At 44.4% G+C, this 27,757-nt stretch overlaps 1 protein-coding gene across 1 annotated transcript in view; it reads right to left on the bottom strand.

Annotated features, from left to right (window-relative positions):
• The window catches only part of NOTCH1 (notch receptor 1), a 93,435-nt gene extending 65,965 nt beyond the window's left edge, over nucleotides 1-27,470 (bottom strand). Inside the window, exons 1-2 of the mRNA XM_042478719.1 lie at nucleotides 27,046-27,470; nucleotides 18,800-18,881 (exon numbers count right to left, since the gene is read on the bottom strand). Of these exons, the coding sequence (XP_042334653.1) occupies nucleotides 18,800-18,881; nucleotides 27,046-27,133 (170 nt within the window). The 5' untranslated portion in view covers nucleotides 27,134-27,470. The remainder of the gene's footprint in view (nucleotides 1-18,799; nucleotides 18,882-27,045) is intronic.
• Between the last annotated feature and the right edge of the window lie 287 nt (nucleotides 27,471-27,757).

Below are 27,757 nucleotides of genomic sequence, written 5' to 3'. Positions count from 1 at the left end.
GAACAGCAGGCGCTGCTAAAAGGCCGTCTGTCACCCTGCCTTTTGACATGGGAGGCCTGTGGTCCAGTGTTTTAAGAGAGGCAGCTGTGTGAGAGAGAGGTGGCCTCTGGACTCTCCCAATCCAGCTTCCTTCCTCCGAGGCCATTCCACACCATCGGTCATCTTGCTAATCCAGCAGCTACGGGGTGGCAAGGAAGGTGTTTGTTCCTCTTTTTTCCTCTCTACTCAAGGAAAGCCAACACCCTTGAAATATTGGTCTGTGGAGTTAACTGGTGCATCTGAAGAAGTACACCAAGTCTACAAATGCACATGCTACAATTTCTTTCACCCAGTTAGTCTCAAAGGTGCTATGAGATCCCTTTGCCTACTGATATTTTCCAGACTAAATTGGCTATGTCTCCAAATAATGCCTACCAATATTGCTTTTCCAAGACACAAACTGAAGTACAGGCATACCACAGTTTAAAAAAGACCGAGAAACTCCTTTTTACAAAGTCTGTACTTTAACTGCCCATGGTATCATCCTATGAAATCCCGGAATTTGCAGTTTGGGGACAAGGGGGGGATTTAGCATTCTCAGCCAGAGAGTTATAGTACCTCACCAAACTACAAATCCCAGCATCTCACAGCATGCAGCCATGGAAGTTGAAGTGGAATCACAGCACTTTGTGTGCTATGAAAGGGCCCTTAGACCAAAACTACACACAAATAACTTTCCTCCTTGTCCTTTGTCAAAATTTATATTGCAAGCTTCTTAGGGAGAAAGCACTATCTTTAGGGGTTAGGGGCTCTGTAATCTGAGGCTGTTCTACAAACACATCTCTGATTACAAAAGTGAATGACTGTTACCAGAAGGAAACCTTTCCCTTCCTAAACTGTGCATGGGCCCAGATACGCCTCCTCATGAGCTACACATGGCTTAGAATTGGCAGTAGAGGAAGAAATACTATTTCAGCATCATTTTAAAGAGGAGCAGGTCTTGTTTGCTGAAACAGTCCTAAAAAATGACCCATTCAGAGTGAGTGGATCAGAGCACTTGGAAGTGGAAGGGTACCATGGGGGTTGAGAGATATAGGATAATGACTTTCCAGCATGCACAGAGAAAACCCTGTTAGGGAGTCATTGATTAATGTGCATACAAATTCTTAAAAATAAACCAAGCATGAAACTTCCCCATTAAAACCCACCTCCCTACTACCACCTTCCCAGGCCATCCAAGAGTGTCCTTTTAAACAAATAGCTTGAGGAATTAATTGCTTTTAAGTTTCCGTAACTTTGGCTTTAGTTGCATACCAACTTTAGCTTTAGACAAACAGAAGAGGTGGGGTGGGGGGAAGACAGGATGAAGGAGTCACTTGAGCCGACTGGGTCATATTAAGTCACAAATCGATCTCTCTCCCCTTCTACCTTCATCCTTTCCTCCATTACAAATAGGTGCACAATTCATTTTTAAAAATTATAGTCGATCTTCTGTATCCATTGGTTCTGCATCCATGGATTCAACCGTCCATGGTTTGAAAATATGTCTGTCCCCCCCAAAAATTATAAAAAGCAAGCTTTTACTTTGCCATTTTCTATAAGGAACACCATTTTATTTTGCCATTGTACGCAATGGGATTTGAGCATCCATGGATTTTGGTATCCATGAGAGGTCCTGGAACCAAATCCCAGTGAATACCAAGGGCCCCCTGTGTTTTAACATTTTAATAACATTATTAAAAGGCTATAAAGATTTATGTGGCTGCGTTCTAACACAAAGGACTGTAAACACTAATGGACTTCCAACATATTTTGTCCTCTTGTCTCACAACTCTTGAAAGGATGTTTCTCCCTACAAGTGCACTGAGGATGGATACAAATTCTAAACAAAGACTCTTTAGCCAAAGTTTGGCAGCTACAAAGAAACACAAAGTGGGCCACAGTCCCTCCTTCTGGAGTTCAGTTAGTGACCACCCTTAGCATCCTCTCCATAAGAGTCCTGTTCAATCAGACCAGAGGATCTCCAATATAGTGAGTCCCAAATTCTTGTCTTGCAGGTGTTTTGGACTTCAGCTTCCAGAAACCTCAGCCATCTTGTCCAATAGTCTGAGATTCTGGAAGCTGGCGTCCAAAACACCTGGAAGGCCAGAGTTTAGGAATCGCTGCATCTAGTCCAACACTGTGTTCACACAATGAGCCAACCCACTGAACGTCGAACATCTGCCAGCAAGATGTGTGCTGCTTCTGTCTCCACCCTCCCAGCAATTGACATGGAGAGTCATACTGACTGGTCCACATTTCCCAGTTCCCAGCCCACATCCATCCTGCCATTAGCAGGAAAAACCTCTCATTGCTAGTGATAAAGCTGAACTCCACAGGGGCCCTGCACATTCCTTTCGCCCTTCCTCAGCTCTCTGTCTCCAGCACCCATTGTTGATGGCTGCTCCTACCGCTGGTTAATGTTGTCCAACTTCCTTCAAACACCCTGAATTCTGAACAAATCTTTTCTCTTCCTCTTCCAAGAGGATGCAACCTAATTGTGAAGTTCTTTCAAAACTCCCCTCTCTGATTAGCCCCTTTGTGCCTCAGTTCTCTGTCGCCACCTCTCCCCTTTCCCTTAAGTCTCTTTTTCCAGGGTTTCCTTTTTCTGTTCCAGTTTTCTCATGCTTTTCCTTTTTGGCGCTGGACTCCCAGTTCCTCCAATTCCTTAAATGCCAAGGATCTCTCTCATCTCATCCAGTATTCCTCAGCTATGTCTTCTGGGAGGTTTTAGTCTCAGCCAATCTGACACAATTTTCTTCCTTTGCTGAAGCTGGATTTTGGGGGTTCCACATGCTCCATGATTATGACCAGATGCCTATTTTTTATTTCTATCGCCCTGAACAGACAGGCCAAAATAAAGCTGGTTTAGGTCACTTCGGAGGTATGCTGTTAGGACTGGCATGGCTTCTGGCCTCTTAGGTATACCTCCAAAGTGACCCGAAGCAGCTTTATTTTGGCCTGTCTGTTTGGGCCCTTTGTTTCTCTTCCAACCCTTACCCTCAGAAGCTTTTAGGATCCAATTCTCAGAATCCCTCACCACTGGCTAGTCTATACTGGAGCTACATTTTCTGGTAGAATGCACAATTCCCATTTAGCCTAGATAACATGAAGGTGCCAGATCCCATCTGATCTGGGAAACTAAGCAGGTCTACCCTGGTTAGTACTTGGATGGAAGATCATCAAGGAATACCAGGTACTGTAGGCTACATTTCAGAGGAAAGCAATCACAACCCACCTCTGACTATTCCTTGCTTAAGAAAACCCTAGGAAATTAATGGGGTTGCCATAAGTCAACAGGTGACTTGAAGGCATACACACGCACATACATACATGCTTTCTATTTTTAGTCCAACAGGATGGCTCGTTGCAATATGGAATTGATATCTCAACAAGACCTGTGTAAATCCCACTGATACATACAGTCATCTTTAGTTGGAAATGATAACTGGATTTAGGTTCAGGATTCTTGTGAAGCAGAAAACATCAAAGGGAGTGGAATAAAGAAGGGTGTGGACTCCACTCCCACTTCCTCAGAACACCAGCTTCCTTTAATTAACCAAAAGAGAGAGAGAAGGAATAGGGAAAGTCAAAAGCCAAATGCATTTCAAGCTCTTATGGTTCCAAAGATACGCTTGGAAGCAGGTGGGCAATTCCAGAGCAATGCTGCAGAAACCAGAATGCAATGAATGAGATTTTTTAAAAGTGCAGCATGTGTGCCTGTGCATACTTGCACTTAAGCGTTTGTTGTAGTTCTTTGAATCATTTCTGACTTATGGCAACCCTATCATAGGCTTTTCTTGGCAAGATCTGTCTAGAAAAGGTTTGCCATTGCCTCGCTCTAAGGCTGAGAGAGTTTGATTTGTCCAAGGTCACCCAGTGGGTTTTGACCCCTGGTCTCCAGGGTCTTGGTCCAACACCTAAACTAACACCCTAAAATGTATATCAACATCTCCTTCCCCCTATGGTCTACAGAATAAACAGAACTATATCACGTCAAACTTGCTTGAGTTGGATTGTCAATCCTTCTGGGGCACAAACAGAGGCCTGAATGCAAATTCTCCCATATCCATCAGTGACTTTGGACAATCACTTTCTCAAGCCAATCCTCTCCATCAGATAGAGCAGGGATAGGGATGTGGGAGTGGAGAACAGAGACACATTTTAGCCAGGTTTTAGATTCTGTAGTAGAGCCAGCATGGTCTAGTGGATTGAGCACTGGACTATGACTCTGGAGACCATGCTTCAAATCCCTGCTCAGGGAGGTTGGCCATAACAGGACCATAAAAACAGGTTTGGGATTATAGATCAAAAAGGTGATGTGAAGTGATGGATCACCCTCATGCAGGAGGAGAAAAAATAAATAAAAGTCAGATACGTAAGTTGCACAAACCAGTTTTTCTTGGTACATAATGGTTTTGAGTGTATCGTTTTTAAAGCCAAATCCACAGAGCCCTAAAAGATGCATACGCAAACTTTAAAGAAATGCAGACCATGCCAAAGACAGCTGCACATGGCAAACGTTCAACGGCTGCTAGCAGCAAAAGGTGACAAGGCCACAAAGCAGAGCTCTCACCCCCTGCTCCCAAATACATTCCCCTGCCTAGGGAAGAGAAGCAAGGGCTGCTGGATTCTCAAAAGGGTGTCAATTCTTTTGAAATTTGACAGGAGCCAAATTCCACACGCAGTTGCAAAGAGTGAGCAAGAGCCAAAATGAAGCTGCTCAGAAACCCACTGGGGAGATTGACATACATTCTGGAGATGGCTTTACAAGAGTTTCCACTTCTACGCCACATGCCTGGATGGTCACTGATACAAATGATTGCAGGAAAAGGTGCCTTTGGGAGGCCCTGAACACTGAAGATTATACTCAGATTCAAAGAGTGCCAATTCAAATCTCCAGCACAAGATGTCAGATATAGAAATGAGCATCATTTCCAGACGTGGCAAGGACACATTACATGACAGAAGCCTGAGGAAGTAGAGTTTAGTCTACGAAAGCTCATGCGGCCAACTTCTTTCCTTCAGCTAAGTCTCATAGGTGCTACAAGATCTCTCTACACAATGATAGAAGCCTGACTCACTTAATTTTGGGGGGCAACATCTGACTAAAAGGTAGACTCATCCTGCTACTGTTCTTTGCTTCATTCCCAAGAAAATCCCCCAAGATTACTGAACAAGAGCCCAACATGTCAATGAAAGCTTTAAGTAGTAGTAGTAGTAGAAGAAGAAGAAGACAGTTAGCCTGCTGAATTAGGACTCTGAGAGGCCATCCCTGGAATCCCCACTTGATCTTCAGCAAATCACACTCTCATAGCCTCAAGAGGAAGGGAACGACAAACCTCCTCTGGAGAAATCATGCCAAGAATGTTTTCATTGTGTGCCTTCGAATCATTTCCGATTCATTGCGAACCTAAGGGTCAATCTATCTCACAGGGTTTTCTTGGCAAGACTTGGTCTGAGGCAGTTTTTGCCTTTTCCTTCTTCTGAGGCTGAAAGAGTATGACTACCTAAAGTCACCAAGTAGGCAAAAGAAAGATTCAAACCCTGGCCTCCAGAGCCCTAGTCCAACATTCAAACCACTACACTAAGCTGGGGGTTGCCAAGAATACCTTGTACTCAATTTGCCTTAAGGTTGCCATAAGTAAAAAAAAATAACACAAATAAAGGGCAAGCTGCTTAGCTGGCTATTTAGCTCTGGATATATAGCGTCCAATTTATGCTTTAGTCAACCACGGTTTTTGCATTTAATTGTCTGTGTTTAGTACTTTCAGCATTTTATGTTCCCTCTGACCTCACTGACTTATGAACCTCTCCCCAACCAATTGTAAGACCTGAAATTCTGGACTACATACCCATGATGAATCAGGCTACAGTGGATTAAAAGAAATGCTATAATAAATCTGTTAGCCTTTGTGGCGTCACAATGCTCTGTAATGCTTTTGCTGCAACACCTTGGGTAACTGCTTTGCAAAATGTTTTCACTGTTGCACCTCAAGGAGAAGTTCTCTTCCTCTGCAGTCTGCCAAAAAGATCCAGAAACACCAGTTGAATCATGAGGGTGCAGGATTAAAGTAGCAGTGCCAACAGTCCTGGGATGCAGATAAACTACTTCTGCATGGAAAAGAGTACTGCTTTAGGCAATTCATTGTGTTTATTCATACATCACATGTTTAGGAACATATGGAGTCAGAACAGAATGACTATGAGTTGGCAAGTATATATCTCTTAGCATTTATGTATGTGTGCCTTAAAGTCACCTGTTGACTTAGGCGATCCCATGACTATCATAGGGTTTTCCTAGGCAAGGAATAATCAGAGGTGGTTTTGCCAGTTCCCTCCTCTGAAATATAGCCTCCGCCACCTGGTATTCATTGGAAGTCTCCCATCCAAGTACTAACCAGTGCTGGCCCTGGTTAGCTTCAAACATCAGACATGATCCGGTGCCTTTAGGGTATTGAGGCCCTTAGCGGAGAGCTACAATTGGTCATGGTTGCCAAAGCTTGGCAGTAACAATTAGAAGTAATGCAGCTACCTGTGATGAATTATACTTGCAGATTGTGGTTGTTGGGTCCCTTCAAGTCATTTCAAACTTATGGTGACCTTAAGGCAATCCTATCATGGAGTTTTCTTGGCAGAGAGGGTTTGTCATTACCTCCCTCTCAGGCTGAGAGAGTGTGACTTGCCCAAGATCACTTAGTGGGTTTCCAAAACCAAGCCAAGACTGAAACCCTGGTCTCCCCAAGTCTTAGACCAACATTAAACCACTATACCACATTGGCTCACCTTTAGATGAGAACGATGCTATATTTAGAAAGAAATGTAGTGTTAGTATCACCGCTAACATTTTCTTGATAACCTTTAAAAATACTTAAAGTCAAGTATATTTAACCCGTCTTTGCATCTGAGGAAGCGGAAAGCTTATGCTCCAAGTTCTTTCACAGTCAGTCTCACTGGTGCTGCAAGATCCCTTTGCACACTAACTCAACTTTAGACATCTTTAGGTCGTATATCATTTGCTTACCACCTTAAGGGTTTGTTTGTTTCTTGAAAGCAACAAAAGTAACACACACCCAACAAGAAAGGTACTTTTCAGCATCACAGCCTGAGGGAGAGGACAACCCACAACATGAGCAAATGGACCGAACAAGTCGATGCATTAGTCTGTGGACAAAACAAAACGCAAATCTGTTCCTTCCCACAAAGTGGGTGGCCATCTAAAAAAAGTGTGCTTTGCTCAGGGGAGGAAGAAAGAAAATGTGAGTCAAATGTTTACAGGGGTTGGAAAAGTCCACCCTCGAACCATCCCAAGGAAAACGCAGGCAAAGGGATGCTGAACAACCCTGGTTCAAAAGGGCCCTGATCATATTAAATGCTCATTAATTAAGGCAAGCATATACCAATGTTTGGTTTCTTTTGTGCTGTTGGCCATGGCAACTGGTGTTCTTGGCAAGATTTATTTCAGAGGAGGTTTGCCACTGCCTTTCACTGAGGCTGGGAGAGTGTGACTTGCCCAAGGTGACCCACTGGGTTTCAATGGCCAAGCAAAGATTCAAACCCTGGTCTCCCAGAGGCTTAATCCAATACTTAAACCACTGTGCCATTTGGGCTCTCACAAGACTTATGGAGACCATCTCGTAGGGTTTTGCAAGCAAACATTTGACCAGAGGGGTTTGCCTTTACCATTGCCTTTCTCTGACTTGCCCAAGGTCACCCAGTGGGTTTCCATGGATGATGGGGCTTCAGATTCCTAGTCCAACATTCAATCCACAACACATATTTGGGTTGATGGATAACAAAGTTTGCCATGCTCCAAACAAGCTCCACCCTAGACTCCTCAGACCTTGGGCAAGTCACACACTCTCAGTCTCAGCAGAACGCAATAGCAAATCCTCTGTAAATATTGTAAAGAGTGGGGTGGAAAGAAATGTGGTCTTCCAGATGTTGTTCATTCTCTTCACTCCTAGGCCACCCCTGTCAATGGAAACAGATGGTGCATGTTGCAGCACAAGTAATAGATCAGAATAACCCAGTTGAGGATTAGTTGCCATGTTGCAGTTCTGATAAGAACAACTCTAGTCAACCCAGCCAGCTGAAGGTGATCATGTTAGTGCTTTTGTTGTTTGCAACTTTGGCCAAGTAGAAGCTCCATACAAACCAGGAAGGCACCCCAGAGACTCTTGCAAAGTCACCATTAAGGTCATGCAAGGACTTGGATCGTGGGTTCCCTTTTCACAGCACTGACTGAACTGGATTTTCCAGCTGACTGTTGGAAAGAGCTACTTCAGGATCAAACTTGAGGATCAACGTTCAGTCTTGAGAGTTTGGGGTGTGGGTGAAGAGAAACAGCTTGACCACTCAACAACAGGGCAAGAGTGCTTCCATCCAATCTGACTGCCATTGTGTCTCTGTGTTGTGTGCCTTCAAGTCATTTCCAGCTTATGGCATCCCTAATGCTAAGCCATTATGGGGTTTTCTTGGCAAGGTTTGTTCAGAGGAGGTTTGCATTGCCTTCCTCTGAGGCTGAGAGTGTGTGTCTTGCCCAAGGTCACCCAGTGTGGTTTCATGGCAATCAAACCCTGGTCTCCAGAGTTGTAAACCAATGCTCAAACTACTACGTCACATTTCTTTCTGTTCAATCTGACTGCCATTAAGTCTAGCTATAAAAAGCTTCTCTTAACACCAAGAGATGATGGGAGGTCCTTATCTACAGGATTATCATGTTCCCTTTTAGTTTGGTTACATAGCAGAAGTTCTTTCTCTCTCTCTCTCAGCCACCACAGAACATTTCCTCCCACTGCAAAACCAGAGAGGCACAAAAAACCTTCAAGAGAGCTACAGTTTGGGGAAGCCAGAGGGGAGACATCTGTCCTTGTGGTTTAGCCCTGGTTCACCGAAAGGGTCACTCGGCCCCCATGTGACAGGCAGATGGCACTCCGGTACCCCAGCAGCATCAGAGCTGCGGTCAATTTGCATTTTGTTGCAAGCCAAAAGTTCTGGGTCCAGTCCTGCTGAAAGGACCAGCCAAGCAAGAGAGGGAAAATACACAGTTTAGATCACCAAACCACTTAGCCAAGGAGCAAGTAAATTTAGACACACCTCTTGCATGTGCTATCATTCAGGATGACTACTTCTGGGAAAAGTATTTGACTACGGTTGTGATGCCTTCATACATAACACACTAAAAAAAAAAAACCCAACACAGTCCCAGACAGTAATGCTTAGGGTGGGAGTTCCACTAAATCTTATTCTAAGAACCCCTACTTCAAAAGTGTCGGCATTTGCTTGCTTTGATGAATGTTCAAGGAACCGCCTTTTTGGTGGCTCAGGAAAAGCTGAAAGGGGAGTCTGGAAGTTCACGACTGCCTTAGAGAATGTTCTGCAACCGAGAGGGAACCCTCAGAGTAGGAAGCCTGCAAACTACAGCAATGTGCATGGAAGAAACAATGTTAAGGACACTGGATTTGGTCAAGATTATTGCATTGTCTTGGTAGAGAACATCTGAATAATATTGCATTGACTTGGTGGAGAACATCTGAATAAGCCAAACTTCCAGGCAGCAAGTTTCCCAGCATCTCCAAAAGCACCGTCTGTTTTAGGCCTATTTATTTAACTTTAAGGGTTCCCTTACTCCATGCTCAAACTGATGTTCCTTCCAAGAACCTGGCAACCCACATATTCCTTCAAGAGGACCCAACACAGTGGGCTCCCACTAAGCTGTTCCTTAGGTTACAGACTTCCTCCGGCTATTTTAATGCCGCACCCTTTTCCTGTCCAGTGAGAGCCCTTATTCTCTCCCTCACCCCTTTGGTATTATTTCATGGAAACAGCAGCAGGTTAAACTATGAGGGGAAATATTAAAGAGGAAGACTTCCGTCCCTTAAAGGAGGCTAACAATAGACTCAAGAGCTGAATGATCCAGTTATTCAGCAGGAAGCTTGGGAAAAGAACAAACAAACAACAAATAAGTCCAACCTCAAAGATTTCTAAGGTTCGACCGCAAGATGCTTTCAGCCTCAAGTCTTTTGCCTCTGTACTCTGTTCCTGGATACTTTCCCCAACGCGAACCTGAGACTAAGGAAGCAAGGAAAGCCTTTTGGTCTGGATGGCAACACTTCCGAATCTCATTAATGTGGCACAGACTGTTAGAGAGGCTTTTAAAGAAAAAGAAGGAGAAGAAAAGCAAGCCTCCTTCTAGGTCAAATAAAAAGAGTTAGCTGAGAAGTGAGGCTCTGAGATTTGAGGACATGGACCCTGTTTTCCAGTCCTCAGGGTGAGGGGAAAGAAACATAGAGTGAGAGCACTGTCTTGGAAATACTTGTGACAGCCTTCCACAGCTACTAGAGACTGTTTTCAGTTCAAAACAGAGCTTGGAAAACTCATTTTGGTTGGACTAAATCCCCATGTGTTCTTCAAAGCAGTATTAGCAAAGGTGTTAAAAAACGCAAGCTGGGGAAAGTGTTCCCTCCCCGCACGCACCATTTCTATTCAACCCCACAGCTTGAATAACTGAATTTCCAAACACAGAAGTTGTTTTGTTCCAGAACTGGGTGTAGTTCCAGACCTCCCCAAGAGTTCTTTCAGCGCCAAATACTGACACACATTTAAATGCTCTAAGATAAGCTTTACTGGTGGTAAATGATGCAGCAGGTGGTGCTTAGCAGTCCTTTTGCTGATGGGATCCAGCCATTTCCCTCACAACTCATTCTGAGAACCTACACAACTAACGCTACCCAGACTATCCACTGGACCGCAATCAAATTCCCTGCTGCTGGACATATGGGAAGCCTGAGTTTGGGTGCACCTCCTTCCCTGGCTTATGTACTAGTCTATGACCATAATTAAGATGAACTGAACTGAACTGAACTCCTTGGCTTAGGCTGAAGGAAGATGGAAGCAGGTTCATGCAGTGCAGAAGCAAACAATGAAAACCAAACTGTACAAGTGTGATCCATCTGCCGCCCCCAATAGCCCTGAGGACTGAACAAAGAAAAATTCACTCAATCCATTCCCAGTCTTCACATCTTTGTCTTGCTTCAAACTGCATAGTGAATGCAAAAAAGTATCTAACAAGGTTATTAATACAAACGAACTCTCTTCTGCCACCACTAACAAGGGATCCAGAACCAATCTGCCTAGTGGCAGAGTCCTACAGAAATATTTACCCATTCGTAGAGTCACAGAGTTGCAAGAGACCCCAAGAGCATCCAGTCCAACCCCATCCTGCCATGCAGGAATACACAAAGCACTCCCAACAAATGTCCATTCAGCCTCTGTTTAAAAACCTCCGAAGAAAGAGACACCACCACACTCTGAGGCAGCATCTTCCACTGCTGAACAGCTCTTACTGTCAGGAAGTTTTTCCTAATGCTGAGGTGGAATCTCTTTTCCTGTTGTTTGAAACCACTGCTCCAGGGCTCACTCCCTGGAGCTCCAGAAAACAGTTAGACTTGATGTTTATTATATGAATGATATGTCCTGAGCAATTATGTTAGTGCTTAATGTATCATGTTAACAACGTCACCAGGGTCACCCTCAAAAGGGCGACCCTAGATCTCAGGGGTTGGGCCTTGAAACACACCTGACTTATCAGTTCTACCTATTAAGGAAAGTAGTAGTGAAAACCTCTGACTACAGGTAAAGTATATCTTGCCAGGAATTCCAAAATCTGAAATACTCTACAATCCAAAACTGTCCATAGAGGTGGCTGAGGTTGCATCTACACTGTAGAGACAATGCAGTTTCACACCATTGCCATAGCTCCATCCTACAGAATCCTGGGATGTATAGTTTAGTGAGGAACCAGCACGCTTTGGCAGAGAAGGCTAAATACATTGTAAAACTACAAAGCCCAGGATTGCAGAGGATGGAGCATTGTGGTCTCTTTCAACTCTATGCTTCTGTGATTCAATCTGTACATCCCTCATTCCTGTAACAAACTGACTGCCAATTCTCTCGATCACGCAAGGTGCAGGGCAGGTAACCAGGTTGCTTTGCTCCAAGGCTGAATCGCACACAGGACACGAAGCCGAAGTTACAAAGAATCCTACACAAAGAAGGATAAACTGTACAACACACCAAGTTGTCATCCCATGCTGGATAACCACCATCTGTTTCTAACTAACCGAATGGGTAAGGGCGTTCCTGGGAAAGTGGCATCTCAAGTCCCCACAAACTTAAAACAAACAAATAAACAAACCAGCCCCCTTTTCATCTGTGGTGGGGGTGCCAACCCCAAAACACTACCATGCCAAAGTCTAATTAGCACCTATCATTGCAAGGACTATATGATCTTTACAGAAAGCTTTTCATCTGATATGAAAGGGGGGGTAGATATTTAGATCTCAAGAGAGGGCTCTCATTTCTGCAAAGCAGCAGTTAACCACTCACCACCATAGAAACCACATTGATATTAAAACTGAAGCCACCATCAGCGATGGCTGGCATAAAACCATGCTTACCGAATCTCAAGTCTTCATATATATTTTTTAATTTATGCCATATGGAATATAAAATGTACGTTACTCTGCTATCTAGCTTTTAACACCAGAGTGTTTGCGAGGATATGTTTGCAAGGTTGACATAACACAGATTTATCAGCCAAGCTGCTATGTTGGGTCAGATCCAGGCTTGTCAGCAGCCACTTGCTTGATCCTCTGTAGAGAAAGAATTGGTTCTATGCAACTAGGCTTGCAGATATTCAAACCCCCTCCGTTTGCTCCTCACAAGTAAGTAGGGGGTCACGGATCTGAAGTCCGCACAAACGGAGGAGCAACTGTAGTTATTTTCTTTTTTTTAGGCCACATATGATAAACATATCTGTAAAGGTGGGACAGGCACATTGCCTAAAAGGAACCCAAAGAGCCATGTTTTGCAAAGTTTCCCGTAAAGATTGACCTGTGTGCAATTTCTGGTCACTAAAGGTGAACAGGAAAGCAAGTCATTGGCTTGTTTTGTCCTTTGAAACCGGAAACGAGATTCTCAGTAAACCAAAATACTGCAGTTTCATGCTTCTAAGATAGCATTAATTGTATGGAAACTTAAAAAAAACCCTATCGCCACCTCTAGAAAAGCTCATCCAAGTTCTAAGGTTGTCACAAAACTTCAACTTTGGAGTAACAAGAGCTCCAGTCTGACATTTCTCAGATTGAATTGGCAATCTTGGACATTTTGTCCTGCCGTTACATGCTATTGTGCTGGAAGACAATCTTGCCTTATAAATGCTGTGCCCAGGCTGAGCTCACAAACACAGCATGCATAACATTCCAAGGAAAGGCCCTTCTAGGGCACAGAAGCAAATGTCTCCTGCTGAAGGTAAATGTGACCAAGCAGAAGCATACAGCATGAGTTTTGGATCACTGCAAACCATGCAAAAGCCGCTGCAAAAAAAGTGCATGGATTTTATGCATGGACTGAACATAACAGCAAAGAATCCTCATAAACATTGTTTCCAGAAGCTCATTTCTGCTTTTAGGACAGGTATTGGCAACTCTATGGGGAGTGGGGGCCAATATGCCCCCCCACTTCACAGCAGGCTGCAGTGGTGCATTAGCAGCAAACTAGAAGTGATAATATGTCACTTCTAGTTCCAATTCTGGCTCAAATATTTGAAATCACACTGAAGATGGAGCAAGCTTCTTTCCTGCTGCTCCAGAGGCAAGGACACAGAATAATGGATCCACGCTACATTAGGAAGAACTTCCTGATGGTAAGAGCTGTTCAACAGTTCACTTGAAAATGTTGCCTGAGGAGTGTGGTGGAGTCTCCTTCTTTGGAGGTTTTTAAACAGAGGCTGGATGGCAATGTACTCACTTGCTCACTTTAGAGCAGTGCTTCTTAAACTATCTGATGTGGAAGACTTTGTGTGTTCCTGCAAGGCAGGGGGTTGGAATGGATTGCCCTTGTGATCTCTTCCATCTTTATGGTTTTATGATCTTGGATGTTTCTACCCTACCAGTCTTAACTCCCTGAATGACTAACAGATGGGCTCCTAAGATTTCCAAGCCGGCTTGGTAAAACCAGAAGGGAATCCCTAACCGCAAAGGACTTCTTCCAGACACAGAAGGCTTCTTTTCCCACCAACACTCCAATGCACACACACGCACACCTCACTATACAAGCCAAAGCCCCTCGCCGTTCCCTCCTCCTCCTCCTCTTCTCCTTGGGACAGAGCTCACACGCATCAACCCTAATTAGATTCCACTGCCATCTGTACATCCAATGTAAATCAGGAGGACACAAGAGAGCTTTTTAGAACAAGAAAGAGTGAGAGAAAGAATGACCAGGAGAGAGAGAGAGAGAGAGAGAGAGAGAGAGAGAGAAGAAGGGTGTGTGTAAAAGGGGGGGAGGGATACGGAGAGAACCAGGGCAAGAGGAGTAAGTTATGCATTCTGGGAAGCCCTCCATGATTAGTCACATAGCATTAATCTGCCTTCTTCAACAATAGCTGCCGAATCTTGACCGAATCCCAGCTGTCATTCTCTGAATGAAAGAAAACAAGATTTAGAGCGTCAAGCGTCCATAAGGCTTCTGCGGGCAAAAGAGAGAGAGAGAGAGAGAGAGAGGAGGGGGTGAAAGGGGAAAAAATTGTGGCGTGCATTCATTAGTGTCTCACAAAGGAGCCTAGCTTTTGTCCAATAAATTGCTCATGTGCCCGATTAATTTGTTGAAGGTTTCTCCCTCTCTCCAACCCCCCAACCCTGGAGGCAAACAGAAAAAAAATGCCAAATGGGGGCAAAATGAAAGAAGTGAAGCAGACACACTAGCACACAGTCTTCCGCACCCCCCTCCTTCTCTGTTTCGCCAACCGCACTGAAAAAATCCCCCATTCAACAGTTGGGATTAGAAATGTCTGTAGGGCTGCGTCACAAGGGCCTCTTTAAGACTGGCTCTTTTCACATTTGCTGCAAACAGGTGGACTGGAAAACCTTCCCTCCAATGCCACTCACTTGCAAGTTATCTTCCTCTGGACACCCTGATGCTTACGCCTATGAAGACAGATATGGAACAGGGGACTTAACTAATGTCATATTTCTTTGATAGAAAAAGTTATAAAGAAAAGAAAGTGCATGGGTGACCCAGATTATTCAGGCCACTTGTTTGCTGTTCATTGTTTGGCAAACAATTTGGAAGTCTTTAAACTGAGGATGGATGGCCATCTGTCGGGTATGTTTTGATTGAGAGTTCCTGCATGGCAGAATGGGGTTGGACTGGATGGCCCTTGGGGTCTCTTCCAACTCTACAATTCTATGATTCTATGAACTTCAGGTAACTATGAGGTTTAGGTTTCACAAAATCCTAGAGTTGGAAGAGACCACCAGGGCCATCCAATCCAACCGCCTGCCATGCAGGAACTCCCAATCAAAGCACTCCAACAGAAAAGTCATCCAGCCTTTGTTTAAAAGAAGGAGACTCCATAACCCTCCAAGGCAGCCTTTTCCATTTTTACTGTTCCAGGGCGTTCTTCCTAATGTTTAGATGGAATCACTTTTCCGGTAGTTTGAATCCACTGCTCCGGGTCCTGTACTCTGGAGCTGCAGAAAACAAGCTTGCTCCATCCTCAGTATGACATCTTTTCAAATGTTTAAACATGACTATCATGGCATCCCTTAATTGTCTCTTCCCCCAGGCTAAACATACCCAGATTCCTAAACTGCTCCATGGTTCTCTAGACGTTTCATTGTTTTGGTCACCATCCAGCTTGCCAATCTCCCTCTTGAATTGTAGTGTCCAGAACTGGACACAGTATTCTAGGTGAGGTCCAACCAAAGCAGAATAGAGCGGCACCATGACTTTCCTCAATCTAGAGAGTTTAAAGACTCTCAAACCAGGGCTGCGGAGTTGGCAGTAGAAAGCAATTTGGGGTGGGAGTCAAAGTTGGAAGAAATGTACCAACTCTGACCGCAGATCAAAAACTTACAATATTAAATGCCTACTGCATATTTCCATTCATAGGAGTTTAAGATTTTAATAAATATGTTTTATGTTCTGTCAGTCTAAATAGCCTGATTTCAGGTGGTGGTGATGGAATGCTTTGTGCTACCATTTTACTTACAGTAAATTTCTTATTACGTACTAATTAATATACATTTGCTAAGATAAGTACCAGCATGGGACAGTAGTTTTGAGTGCTGTGAAACCAGGGTTCAAATGCCCACTCATCCATAGAAACCCACTGGTTAACTGTGGGCAACTCAGGCCATCTCAGCTTCAGAGGAAGGCAAAAGCAAATCCCATTTGAACAAATCTTGCCAAGACAACCCCATGATAGAGACACCTTAGGGTCACCATAAAGCACAAATGACCCAAAAGCACACGGCAATAATTTATCAGAGTAAGGGCCAAAACAGACTGCAGAAAGAATCCATCTTGAGACCACTTTAAATGCCCTGGCTAAGTGACAGGGAATTTTGGGAACTGTAGTTTGTTGTGGCACCAGAGCACTGACTAAATGTCTCACAAAACTACAGTTCCCAAAATTCCCTAGCATTGAGCCAGGGCAGTTAAAGTGGTCTCAAGATGGATTATTTCTGCAGTATGTTTTGGCCCCAAGACAAGAGAAAAATAGAGGATATGAAGTTTTGGCATACATCTGTTGGTGAGACCACTATGACGTTCCACTGTTGCTTCTGAAGGACTCAGTAAAGTAAATCTATAAAACATATCTCTTCATCTAATTTCTTTCCCTCCTCTTCTTTGTTGCTGAAGATGCAACTGAGGAACTCAAGTATGACAATTTCAGAATGCAACAAAACTGTATGAAAGTCACACCTGCCCATTTCCATAGCCACAAAAGCACACCTACGTTCATGTTCTGACTACCTACACCTCCTCAGTGAGACTTGCTATCTCTCCATTCAAATATCTCAGTAGTTAGGGGCTATATACAAAGAAATTCCCATGTTGGTCTGTATCAGTATACAGATCTTGTAGCATCTTTGAGACTAATTCTGAGAAATAAATGTGTAACATAAACTTTAATATGTTTAGTGTTTGGTCAAAGTGGGATAAAGTATTCTGCGTTTCTTGTCACTCGCTGTCTTTAGTTATGGGCCAGTCCTTTGGTCTGTGTCGGTCGCCTGTTCTCCCCAAGAGTTGCATGAAGGAAATTGAGAGGCTAAATTAAGACCACATCAGGCATCACAGCACAAAGCAATGTACTCACTTACTCACTTTAGAGCAGTGCTTCTTAAACTATCTGATGTGGAAGACCAGCAAGATTTCTCCTCCAATGTATCCAGGACCAGCACCATATTTGTGGTCACTGACCACAAATGTTTCCTTCTTTCTTGGAAACTCACCACAGTTTGACAACAATAACTCACAGACCAGCACCGCTCCACATTTTGAGTAGCACTGCTTTAGAGGGAATCAAGAAGTCTTTCTTCAAAACCTTAGTGAAGTTTGGTACCAGGACCAAACCTTTTGCATCCAGCCCAGAAACCTCATTCACTCCTAGGTGTCTAATTCAGTTTCTTAGAGGCACAGCATCCCAGTCATGGCAAAAGAGGTGGGGACTAAGAGGAATGTTTCAACCTTTTGCAAAGGGAAAACCTAATAAAGAAATATGGGAATACCACAAATAACAGTGTCATAGGTAAAGAGGGATGGACATCTATGGGAGGGCAGAGGCCCAGCAGAGATGACAGAAGCTATGGGTTTGGCTTGATGCTCCTCACCTTTGCTTTAAGTTCAGATATGTCCTGTTGCTCTTACTGGGAATATTTTTTTATCCCTGGACTCAGTATCTTCTTGTACAGCATGATTCCATCACACTTGTGGTCACGCGTAAGTAAAACTATAGTAGGACAATCACTGAAATCATAGTTCAGTTAAAAAGAAGACTGGACCTGGTTTGTCTTAATGGGTTTCTTTAAGGCTCACCATGGTATTCCTATTTCAGAGCGGAGACCGGAAGAAAGCTACCCAGCAAATGTTTACTGAACTGCATCTTGAATCCAAGTAGACCTTCTTAAGATTCCAGAAAACTAACTTCATTTTCACACCATCATCTCAAATGGCTTCACAGCTTAATGCTTTGGTCAGAACCCTGTTGGTGTCTTATGTATGTGTTAAATTCTGCTACAGAAGGAGTTGGACACTTCTGACAAATGCCCCATGTCTGTATTCAGCTTACGATCATGAAAGTGGAATTGCCCATGTAGTGCCACAGTGCAGGCAGATGTGTATCACTCAACACAAGGTGCAGCACAATCAATGGGAACCTCCACATGTGGCCATTTACACTGTGTAACCGTGATACTATACAGTCTCTGTATGTTATATAGTAAACATAAGGCACAGATTCTCCCAGATTTGGGTGGAATACACCATGGAATCACAGGTTCCAACTCACATGTCTCCCATATGTCTGCAAACATGAGCACTCTTTTGTAAAATGCTAGCAAACATAAACCAATCATGATTTTACAGTGCAAGAAAAACTGTTACCAAAGATTCATGTATCCAACAAAAGGCTCCAAACCTCTTTCTCAAAACAGTTGTCTGTTTTGAGCTGATTTTAGATTTGGAAAGTGTTGCAGATGTTTCTTCTTCCAATCTATCCCAAGCAGAAAAATCTAACCTTTTGATCAACTGTTCATCACAGAAAAAACTAAGAGAGCAACCCTTGCCTCAGCCCAATGGCTAATAGCCCATCTCCTCATGCTAAAACAAACAGGCAAAAACAGTTGTAGAAGCTTGTTTTAGCTCAAATTCCACCTGCTCATGCATATGAAAACAATCAAGTGGACACTTCCATCAGATGTATTTTTATACTTACATGCACACCCCTGTTCCATTGAGAAAGGATTCGCACTTTCCTCCATTCAAGCAGGATTCAGAAGACTGAGTACATCGGAAACCTGCAACGAGAGAATAGCATTACTCCAGAGAACTTGAAAACACTAAACTGGTGGAGGGAGGAAGAGATGAGCTATATGGTGTGTGATCCCCAACTCCATAAACTTGCCATTCAGTGGCTAGATTGCTGGTAGTCTCCACTCACCTAACATTTTTGGTTCCATTCATTTTGTACATATAAAATGCAAACACACATCACATCAAAGAAATCCCAAGTGTACAGTAGGGTTGAGAAAACTTTGACCCTCCAATATTTTGGTCTAACAGGACACTTCAACATAGCAAATAAGGGGTTGTGGAAGATTCAAGCCAAAATATCTGAACAGTCAAATCAATCCTGCAATTAATCCTTCTCTCTCCCCAATCCTTTTCTGTGCCAAGTGTATTCCTGTTTCACTGATCACATCTCCAAAGTTGTCAGAAGCATTTGAGGGGCACAGCAAAAATGCTGTGTGTGTGTGTGTGTGTGTGTGTTTTGGGGCTGACATTTTGGCATCCATTCTTTCCATCTGTGGTAACCAAGGCATGTGACTTGTCCAAAGTCACCCAGTGGGATTCAGGATCAAGCTGGGAATCGAACCCTGGTCTCCAGAGTCATAGTCCAACACTCAAACCACTACGCCACACTGACTCTCTTAACTATGCATACCTGTATTTTACAAATACAAAGCAACTGCAATTGATTCACAATGCAAGTCGTAATGACAATCCAGGGAAAAAACTCAAGATCCCATGCACCCAGCATCCAAGCAATCCTGACACTTTCTTAATGTTGTGCAGAACTTCCAGCCGAACATGCCATGCTGGTTCCTACAAACTGTCATGCAAAACAGGAAGCGCTCTAACCTTTCTAAAATGAAAGGGCAAATTAAACAGAAGTCACAGTAGCGCCTAATGCACAATATAAGAAGCCAACTAGATTCAGTCTCCTGCACAGCTCTTGGAGCAATTTGTATGTTGCCATAAACTAAGATAGCATATAGCAGTGTCTCTGTATAATAACAGCAGCAGCAGCAGCAGCATTTAAATACATCTTCAGATGATCATCAGTGATGAGGAAGGATTGCCTCTAGGCAACACATTATGGAAACACTTGTTAAAGTGGGGGGAAAGAGTTGGTGGTCATGTTTTAAAAGCCACTGCTGAGTGACATTATGAGGACGTGTGGCAGCCTCTTGAAGTCTTAACAAACTAAATTTTGAGAGGCACTTTCACAGACTAGAGTCATATTGTGAAGTCTGATGAAGGCTGGACATTAGAACCTGGAGCTTATGTCTCCTCATGCACCCATTCTTACAGCCATGAAGAGATCTCACTGGGCAAATCATTATCCCTTCTCCATTTACACAGTTATAGCTGTTGCAAGAACAGAAACAAAATAATGCTAGACATATTCATAATGTACATTCTCTCAATGAGTGGGATTCAGTTCAGCCTCTGTGCCCCTCTGAGTAACATGGCAGCAACATGCTGGCAGTGTTATTGGGAGAAAGGAATAGAGGGGGGAAAGGCTATGGTTTTGTCTCAAAGAGAGATGCAACACCAACATCAGTTCCAAACTCAGCAAAGCAAGGCAATGCACTTAAATGTCATCTGCACTACAGAAATAAAGCAGTCTGACACAACTTTAACCGCCATGGCTCAATGCTATGGAATTCTGGGGTTTGTAGCTTCGTGAGATATTTAGCCTTCTGGTGCCTCAACAAACTACAAATACCCAGATTCTATAGGATAGAGCCACAGCAGTTAAAGCAGTGTCAAACTGCATTATTTCTGCAGTGCAAATGCAGCCTGAGTCCTCAGCAACTGCTTCCAACATGCAAAGCTGGGGAAGAGTAACTTTGGGGGGCAACAACTCCCAGAATCCCTTACCCAACATGGACACAGTAGCTGGGTGTATTCTGGGAGTTTCAGTCCAAGAAGTAACTTTTCCAAGGCCTGGGCGAGCGTCCGATAAGATCAGGCTTGCATACCAAGCCGGATAGTGTCTAACAAAAGCTATTCTGCAGGCTCTTCGGTGAAACAAGATCTGGCTTTTATGCACTTGTTTGAGCCTGTCTCTCTGACACACACAGAGTGTGGTGTGTATGCATGGACACACATACACAGAGCTATTCTTGAACTGTCTGGCTGTTCAGATATTCATGGTTTTAAAAAATAAATAAATAAAAGAGAGAGGGGCTGGTCTGCAACAGGAGTCCTACAGAAGGGGATAAGAGAGACTTGTAAAGGAACCACCACGTTTGCCCCCCTCTTCATTCGTGGGAAAGAGCAACAGCTGCAGAGCAGAGCTCCCTTGCCCACCCGAAACAAAGGAGGGGAATCAGAGCTGCCCATTGTCAAGACTCAATAATGATACCTCTTTTGCTTTGCCTGTATTTACTGCAAGGCTGACATGCGGGCCTGAATCCCGGCTCCTTGATACTCAATACCTGCCTGCTCTTGGTTGAATCAGCCCAAAGCAAGCATGCTCCTGCAAACCCACAAAAACCTATCTAGGCCTCCTAACCACTGGGCGACTTAGGAGACCAAAAAAAGAGGAGACTTATCAGTGTGGCTGGAAGTGTCTCGCTCAGAAAGAAAACGCAAAGCGAAAGCAGACATGACCCTCGCACAAAAAGTACATGCAAGAAAGGGGGTTCCTTCTCTGTTCCCGGAAGGCAGAACCCAGAATGACTTTTTGGCATTATGACTAAGAAGGTGGCTGGTTTCGGCAACGGCATGGGCCCCTGCTGCGACAACCCACATGGATTTTGAGAGGGCTGAAATCAGATTCTTTCAGTTTCTATAAACTGGTTTGCAATGCCTGCAAGGCAACTAATAAAACTCACCTCTAGCTCTGCACAGTTTGTGTGCCCTTGGCCATCGCTGGGCTTTGCTGTACATGTACAAAGAGGAGGGAAACTCAGGTTGGATTTAATCCAAATCACTTTCTAATCCCACTGGGTAAACCTGGTCCTCTTTTTCTCAGCCTGAACCACCTTACAAGGTTGTTGAGCCCTGTTTAAATATTTGAAAGGGTGTCATATTGATGCTGGAGCAAGCTTGTTTTCTGCTGCTCCAATCAACAGGACCTGGAGCAATGGATTCAAAAGCAGAGGCTGGATGGCCATATGTCAGGGGTGCTTTGATACTGTGTTCCTGCATGGCAGGGGATTGGACTAGATGGCCCTTGTGGTCTTTTCCAACGCTATGATTCTATGAAATAATGTGTGAGAGATGAATGGGGGCCGGTACACTAAACTAGACTCACTGAGTGGGTAAACATGTGATACAGTACAGTATATGTAATATAATAAATCTTGCAAATACTTCCTTTGAGTAGGATGTTCCTTCATCAGCCTCTCAAATAGGTCTCCCTCTCTGCCCACAACATCTCTACTCCTGGGTTTAAATACTCAGATCTTCTCCTGCAATTAGTCCTCTTTAGGCTTCCATACACCATCTTCTCTGCTCTTTTCATACTGCAGAATCAATGCAGTTTGACACCACTTTAACTGCTATGCCTCCCTGGAACCCTGGGATTTGTAGTTTGCTGCGCCACCAGAGCTCTCTGGCAGAGAAAGCTAAATATCTCACAATCTCAGAATCCCATAGCACTGAGCCATGGCAGTTAAAGCAGTGACAAACTGCACTGATTCTGTAGTGCAGATGCAGCCTCAGTCTCCTCTTCCAGATGTTAATGGCTTGCTCTCTGCAATTCTTTACTCCTCCTCTCCTCTGGCTTTGTCTTCCCTTTAGGACCTCTCTTTTGACTCATCCTCAGCTGTGTCAGTTCAGCCCCAGACAAGCTAACAATGTTCCCTTCTTCAACAGAGCGTTGACTGCAAGCTGTTTCTCTTTTAGCATCTGTCCATAGTCCACCAGAAATACAAGGCAATATACATTTTGTATAGGATTCCACAATAGATTGGAGACGAGGAAAGAGAGAGAGAGGCCCAGGCAAGTAAAAATCAGAGCTTTTGCCGTTTTTGTGTTGTTAAAGGTTTTGCATTCTTTAATGACATTGAGTGAGGCATCTATCCCATGTCCTATGTCTTATCATGTCCTGGGTAGCAAAATGGAACTCTTATCTCTCAGTGAATCTTCATGCACCTGGGGCTGTTTTCTCCTGATCTGTGGAATTCAACAGGTATAAAAAATCTCTCCAACAGGCCTGAGTAAAGGAAGATAGTATGCAGAAGCTGCAGGTGGATAAAGTAGCCCGGGCCCAAATAGCTGTTTCCACATCCCTGGGTAACCTTTACCAAGTCACTACCTCTCAGACTAAGCTTACCTTAAGAAGGGATACAATACATATCCCCATCCCCACCACCAGCTGCTTGCAGGGAGCCTAAGGTTCATCTGTGACACACTGAACTAAATAAAAATATGTAATAGTTTAACATTGTTTAATATTTTTTGCTGACAAACACCATTTCTTGGGTGTTACAAATCCTGTGAAAATGTCAAATCAGGTGGTTCAAGTCAGGGTTTGAATCCAATACCACCTAGCTCTAAATCCAACAAGCCACTCTGCCTTAGTCCAGCCATTTATTTCAACACTACTTCAAGGTGACCCAGAGATCAGGCCTATCTGATGTGGTGGGACCAACTTGTTTCCTCAATGTACCAGGTACCAGCACCATATTTATGCCCACTGGCTACAATCCTTCCTTCCTTCCTTCCACATTCTTTCCCGGAGTGGACACTGGGCCACTTTGAGTAGCACAGATCTAGGCTACATCTGCACTCCATCCTCTATTATCCTCTAGCTCAGTAGTTCCCAAACCTTGATCCTCCAGAGGTTTTGAACTCCAACTCCCAGAATTCCTGACTGTTGGCCAAGCTGCTTGGGGCTTCTGGATGTTGAAGTCCAAAACACCTGGAGGACCAAAGTTTGGGAATCACTGCTCTAGTTCCTCTCATGGGGAGATAAGAAAGAAGCAGAGTTAAGAGGCAGCTGGATGGATATTTTCCGTCCCTTCACAGCAGCACGTGCCACAGAGAAACCTGAAACTGCGTGGTTGTGTTTTCTCCTCCTTTTTCTTTTGCCTGCAGGCTAGATGAGCGCACATCAACTCATACACCCTAAAGGATTATATGCCTCACCTCAGTGTGTACACAGGCACACACACACACTCCAAGCCTGGCTTCAGAGTGCGAAAGAAGTGAATTAAGGTGAGGGAGAGCTGTGGAACGCATGCCTTTGTTTACAACCCTGTTCAGCCAGTGAGTGCACCTTGATTTGCAATGCAACTTACACAACGCAAGTCGCTGCTCAACAACACTCTCAGGCAAGCTTTCTTTGCACCTGGAGTAAAACCGTGGGCCCCAACAGACCAAAATAAAGCTGCTTTGAGTCACTTTGGAGGTATGCTGTTTAAATGACACACGCATCTTAAGAGATCAGAATCTGCACCAAAGCTGAGCTCCAGTCCTTAGAACTGGAGCATGGCTTCCAGCCTCTTAGGACACATGCGTCATTTAAACAGCACACTTCCAAAGTGACCCGAAGCAGCTTTATTTTGGCCTGTCTGTTCGGGCCCTGTATTACCTTTTGGGGTCTAAAATGTCTAGACTTATACATGAGTATATACAGTAACTCCGAAAGAAGACCAAGGTGCACCCAGGAAAAGGACGCAGGAGACATGCGCAAAGGAAGCAAAGGATTCAAACTTTAAACACTTGATTTTAAGGTTCTGTTCAATTTTCCACTGAACTGTTTCCTCCAGGATCTACAGATCAAGTGTGAGTAGGCAACATCTGACATCCACCCTCAGTGAATAACAAGATTATTTTAGCCAAAAAAAAAAAGGAAGAGGGAGGTGAAAGAGAGGCTGCGAATACAGGAAATCTGACGCATGTTCACAAAATAGATATATTTTTTTAGGGGAACAAAAAGGAAAGAAGAAAAAATCCTGCTACCAAGGACAAATGCAATTTCCGTTGACAAATAAAAGTTTTCTTTCTTTCTTTCTTTCTTTCTTTCTTTCTTTCTCTCTCTCTCCAAATACAAAGTTGCCAGGCCAGACAATAGCTGGTTATTTCACAGGTTGCAAAGTTGCACATACAAGCTGACCAAAGAAGGAGAGTTTGCAACACGCTCCAAAAAAAGGGACGCCGGTCCCTTTGAGGGAATTAAACTTAAGCAATGCGTCTTGGCGAGAATCTTTTTGCACACTTGCACGCTCAGCGACTGTCGTGTTTAGTGTTTGCACAGACTTTCCCTGTCGAGGGTGAGCTAAAGCGTTCCTCTTAGACCCAGAGGTTTGCCATTTTGGGAAGGGGAGATCGTTTCCTTTCCCACCAGCCACATTGCCTGAAAAGTTGTAGTCTAGAAAAGCAACTTTCCTCCCCAAGCTTTGGTGGCTTCCTTTGGAGAGCCTAAGAGTTTATCTCCTTCCAGTGCTTTCTCCTCCAGGGCTCTTAAATCCTTCCAAACCTAAAAGAGCTGAAGTAGTTGATCCGGTCGGATGAGTTTCACTTAACTAACCAAAGCACCTTTGGAAGAAAAGAAGGAAGGAAAACACACAGAAGAGAGAGACACACACACATACACAAAGGAAGGAAGGAGAGGAAAAAACAACACTGTGTTGCCTTGCTTCCTTTAAGGGGAATGGTTGGTTACCAAAGCCCAGGCCAGGTCAGAACAAAAGCCCAAGGCTTCTGTTTCCAAGCAGAGGACAAATGTGAGACCACAATGAGGCAAGAGGTTTTAAAGGACACATCTGCCTTGAGTTCGAATCCTGGTCTTCCTCCTTGGCCCCACAGGTAGTCTACTCCTGCACCTGGAGGCTCACTTTACTTGCAGGTAAACTTCATGAAAACTTTGTCAAAACTCTCCAAGAAGAATGGATTGAGTAGGATCTCAACCAGGTGGATCTAAACCAGAGATGGGGAAAAGGTCCTGTTCTTTCCACATTCTCTTTCTTGGACTTTAGTACCAAATGCTGGGAACTCTAGCCCCCCCCAAAAAAGACACTTTCTCCAGCTGGGACCCATAATCCAAGCCAATAGTAATTGAAATCGCTTGCTGTTGCACATGGAGGGGCATCTACACTGCAGAAATAATGCAGTTTGACACCACTTTAATGGCCATGCCATTTGTACGCAGAGGGATCCTGCAGTACCTTTGAGACTAAACTGAAGGAAAGAAATAGGCAGCACTAGCTTTTGGAGACTTGCCTACTTCCTCAGGTGCATGGGATTTGTAGTTTAGCAAGGCACCCGGACGCTTTGGCAGAGGAGGCGAAAGACCTTGTGAAACTACAAATCCCAAGATCCCAGAGGATGGAGCAACAGCACTGAAAGTGGTGTCAAACTGCATTATTTCCAGAGTGTGTGGATGCATCCCAGAACATGAAGCAATGGACTATGAACCAGTTGCAAGAAAAGAGGGTCCTTTTTACTGAAAGTGTAGTTGGGCCACTGCAGATTGCCTTAGAAGGAAGGTGAAAGCCTGGCAAAACTACAACTCCCAGGACTTGTACATCACTGAAAGTGGCATCAAACTGGATTATTCCCACAGTGTGTAGATGCACCTTAGAACATGAACCAAAGACCTATGAAAGAGCAACAACAACAACAAAGACAGTCTACCTCCTCTTTAGGAAGAACATCCCCCCCACAATAAGAGCTGTTGGTTAGCCTTGGAGAGAAGGTGGAGGGACCTTGGAAAACTACCCATCCCAGCACTAAAACTGGGGTTAAACCTCATTGCTTTTAGCCTGCAGACGTACCTTAGCAAACTAACCAACGAACTACGAAAGAGTTGCAACCAAAGAAAGTTTGCCCCTAGAACATTAGGAAGAATTTGGCTAAGAGGGAAAGCGAAAGGCCTTGGAAAACTACCAATCCCAAGATCTGTCCAGCTCTGAAAGTGGCGTCCAAGAGCATCCTTCCCAAAGGATGGAGAGGCCCCTTCTCAGCCAGCTCCAAGAAATGGGCCGCCATGCAAAACTACAAATCCCAAGGCCACGCAAAACTACACATCCCACAGATCCCTGGAGATCACCGCTTCCCAAACTTTTTTTTTGGGGGGGGGGGCTCCTCCAGCTCCCAGAAGACAAGGGCCAAAGTTGGCCAAGAGTCCAGCTTCCAAGGGGCGAAACCTCGGGCCCTGAGTTCAAATCCTGCACCTCTCTCAGAGCCCAAAGGCCCTCCATGGCGACCCTCCGCACATACCTCGAAGGAGGCTGGGCAGCACCGAGAGGAGCAGAAGCGAGAAGCCGTCCAAGGAGCAGCCGCAGCGCCGGAGGCCGAGGGGCCGCATCCCTCCTCCTCCTCCTCCTCAGGCTGCTCTCCTTCCTTCCTTCCTTCCTTCCTTCCTTCCTTGCTTCCTTCCTTCCTTCCTTCCTTCTCTTTCAGTACAAACTCCCCCAACTTTTCCCTCAGGAAGGGAGACCCAGGGAAGCACCTCTTCGCCTCAGGAGAAACTTCTTTCTTTCTGGGAGGAAGGAGGGAAGGGGAAAGAGCCCAGCGGAGGAGGGAGAAGGAGGAGAAGAAGAGCCAGGAAGGCCAGGACGAAGGCAGCCCCTTCTCTCTCTCCCTGGCTCCCCTCAGGAGGACTCCCCGCCCGGCCTTTGGAGGAAAGGCAAAAAGAGCCTCCCTCCCTCTGCCTCCTCCTTGGCCACCGCCTCCTCTGCTGCTTCTCTCCTCCTCTTTCTTTTCTTCTCCTCCCCTTCTAGTCCTGTTGTTCCTCCTCTCCCTTCCCTCTGAGAAAGAGAGGGGGAAAGGAACTTAAAAAGAAAGTTTGTCTCTCAATCTCTTCCTCTCCTCCTCTTCTCTCTTCCCTCTCAGAAACACAGGAAAGGGACACTTTCTTTCTTTCTTTCTTTCTTTCTTTCTTTCTTTCTGTTCCTCCTCCTCCACTTCTCCTCCTCCTCTTCTTTCTTCC

This window comes from Sceloporus undulatus, chromosome 7, assembly GCF_019175285.1.
Source record: "Sceloporus undulatus isolate JIND9_A2432 ecotype Alabama chromosome 7, SceUnd_v1.1, whole genome shotgun sequence".
NCBI classification, from domain to species: Eukaryota; Metazoa; Chordata; class Lepidosauria; order Squamata; family Phrynosomatidae; genus Sceloporus; species Sceloporus undulatus.
The sequence above is the reverse complement of the archived record's forward strand: the minus strand, read 5'-3'. Positions and strand labels throughout refer to the sequence as shown.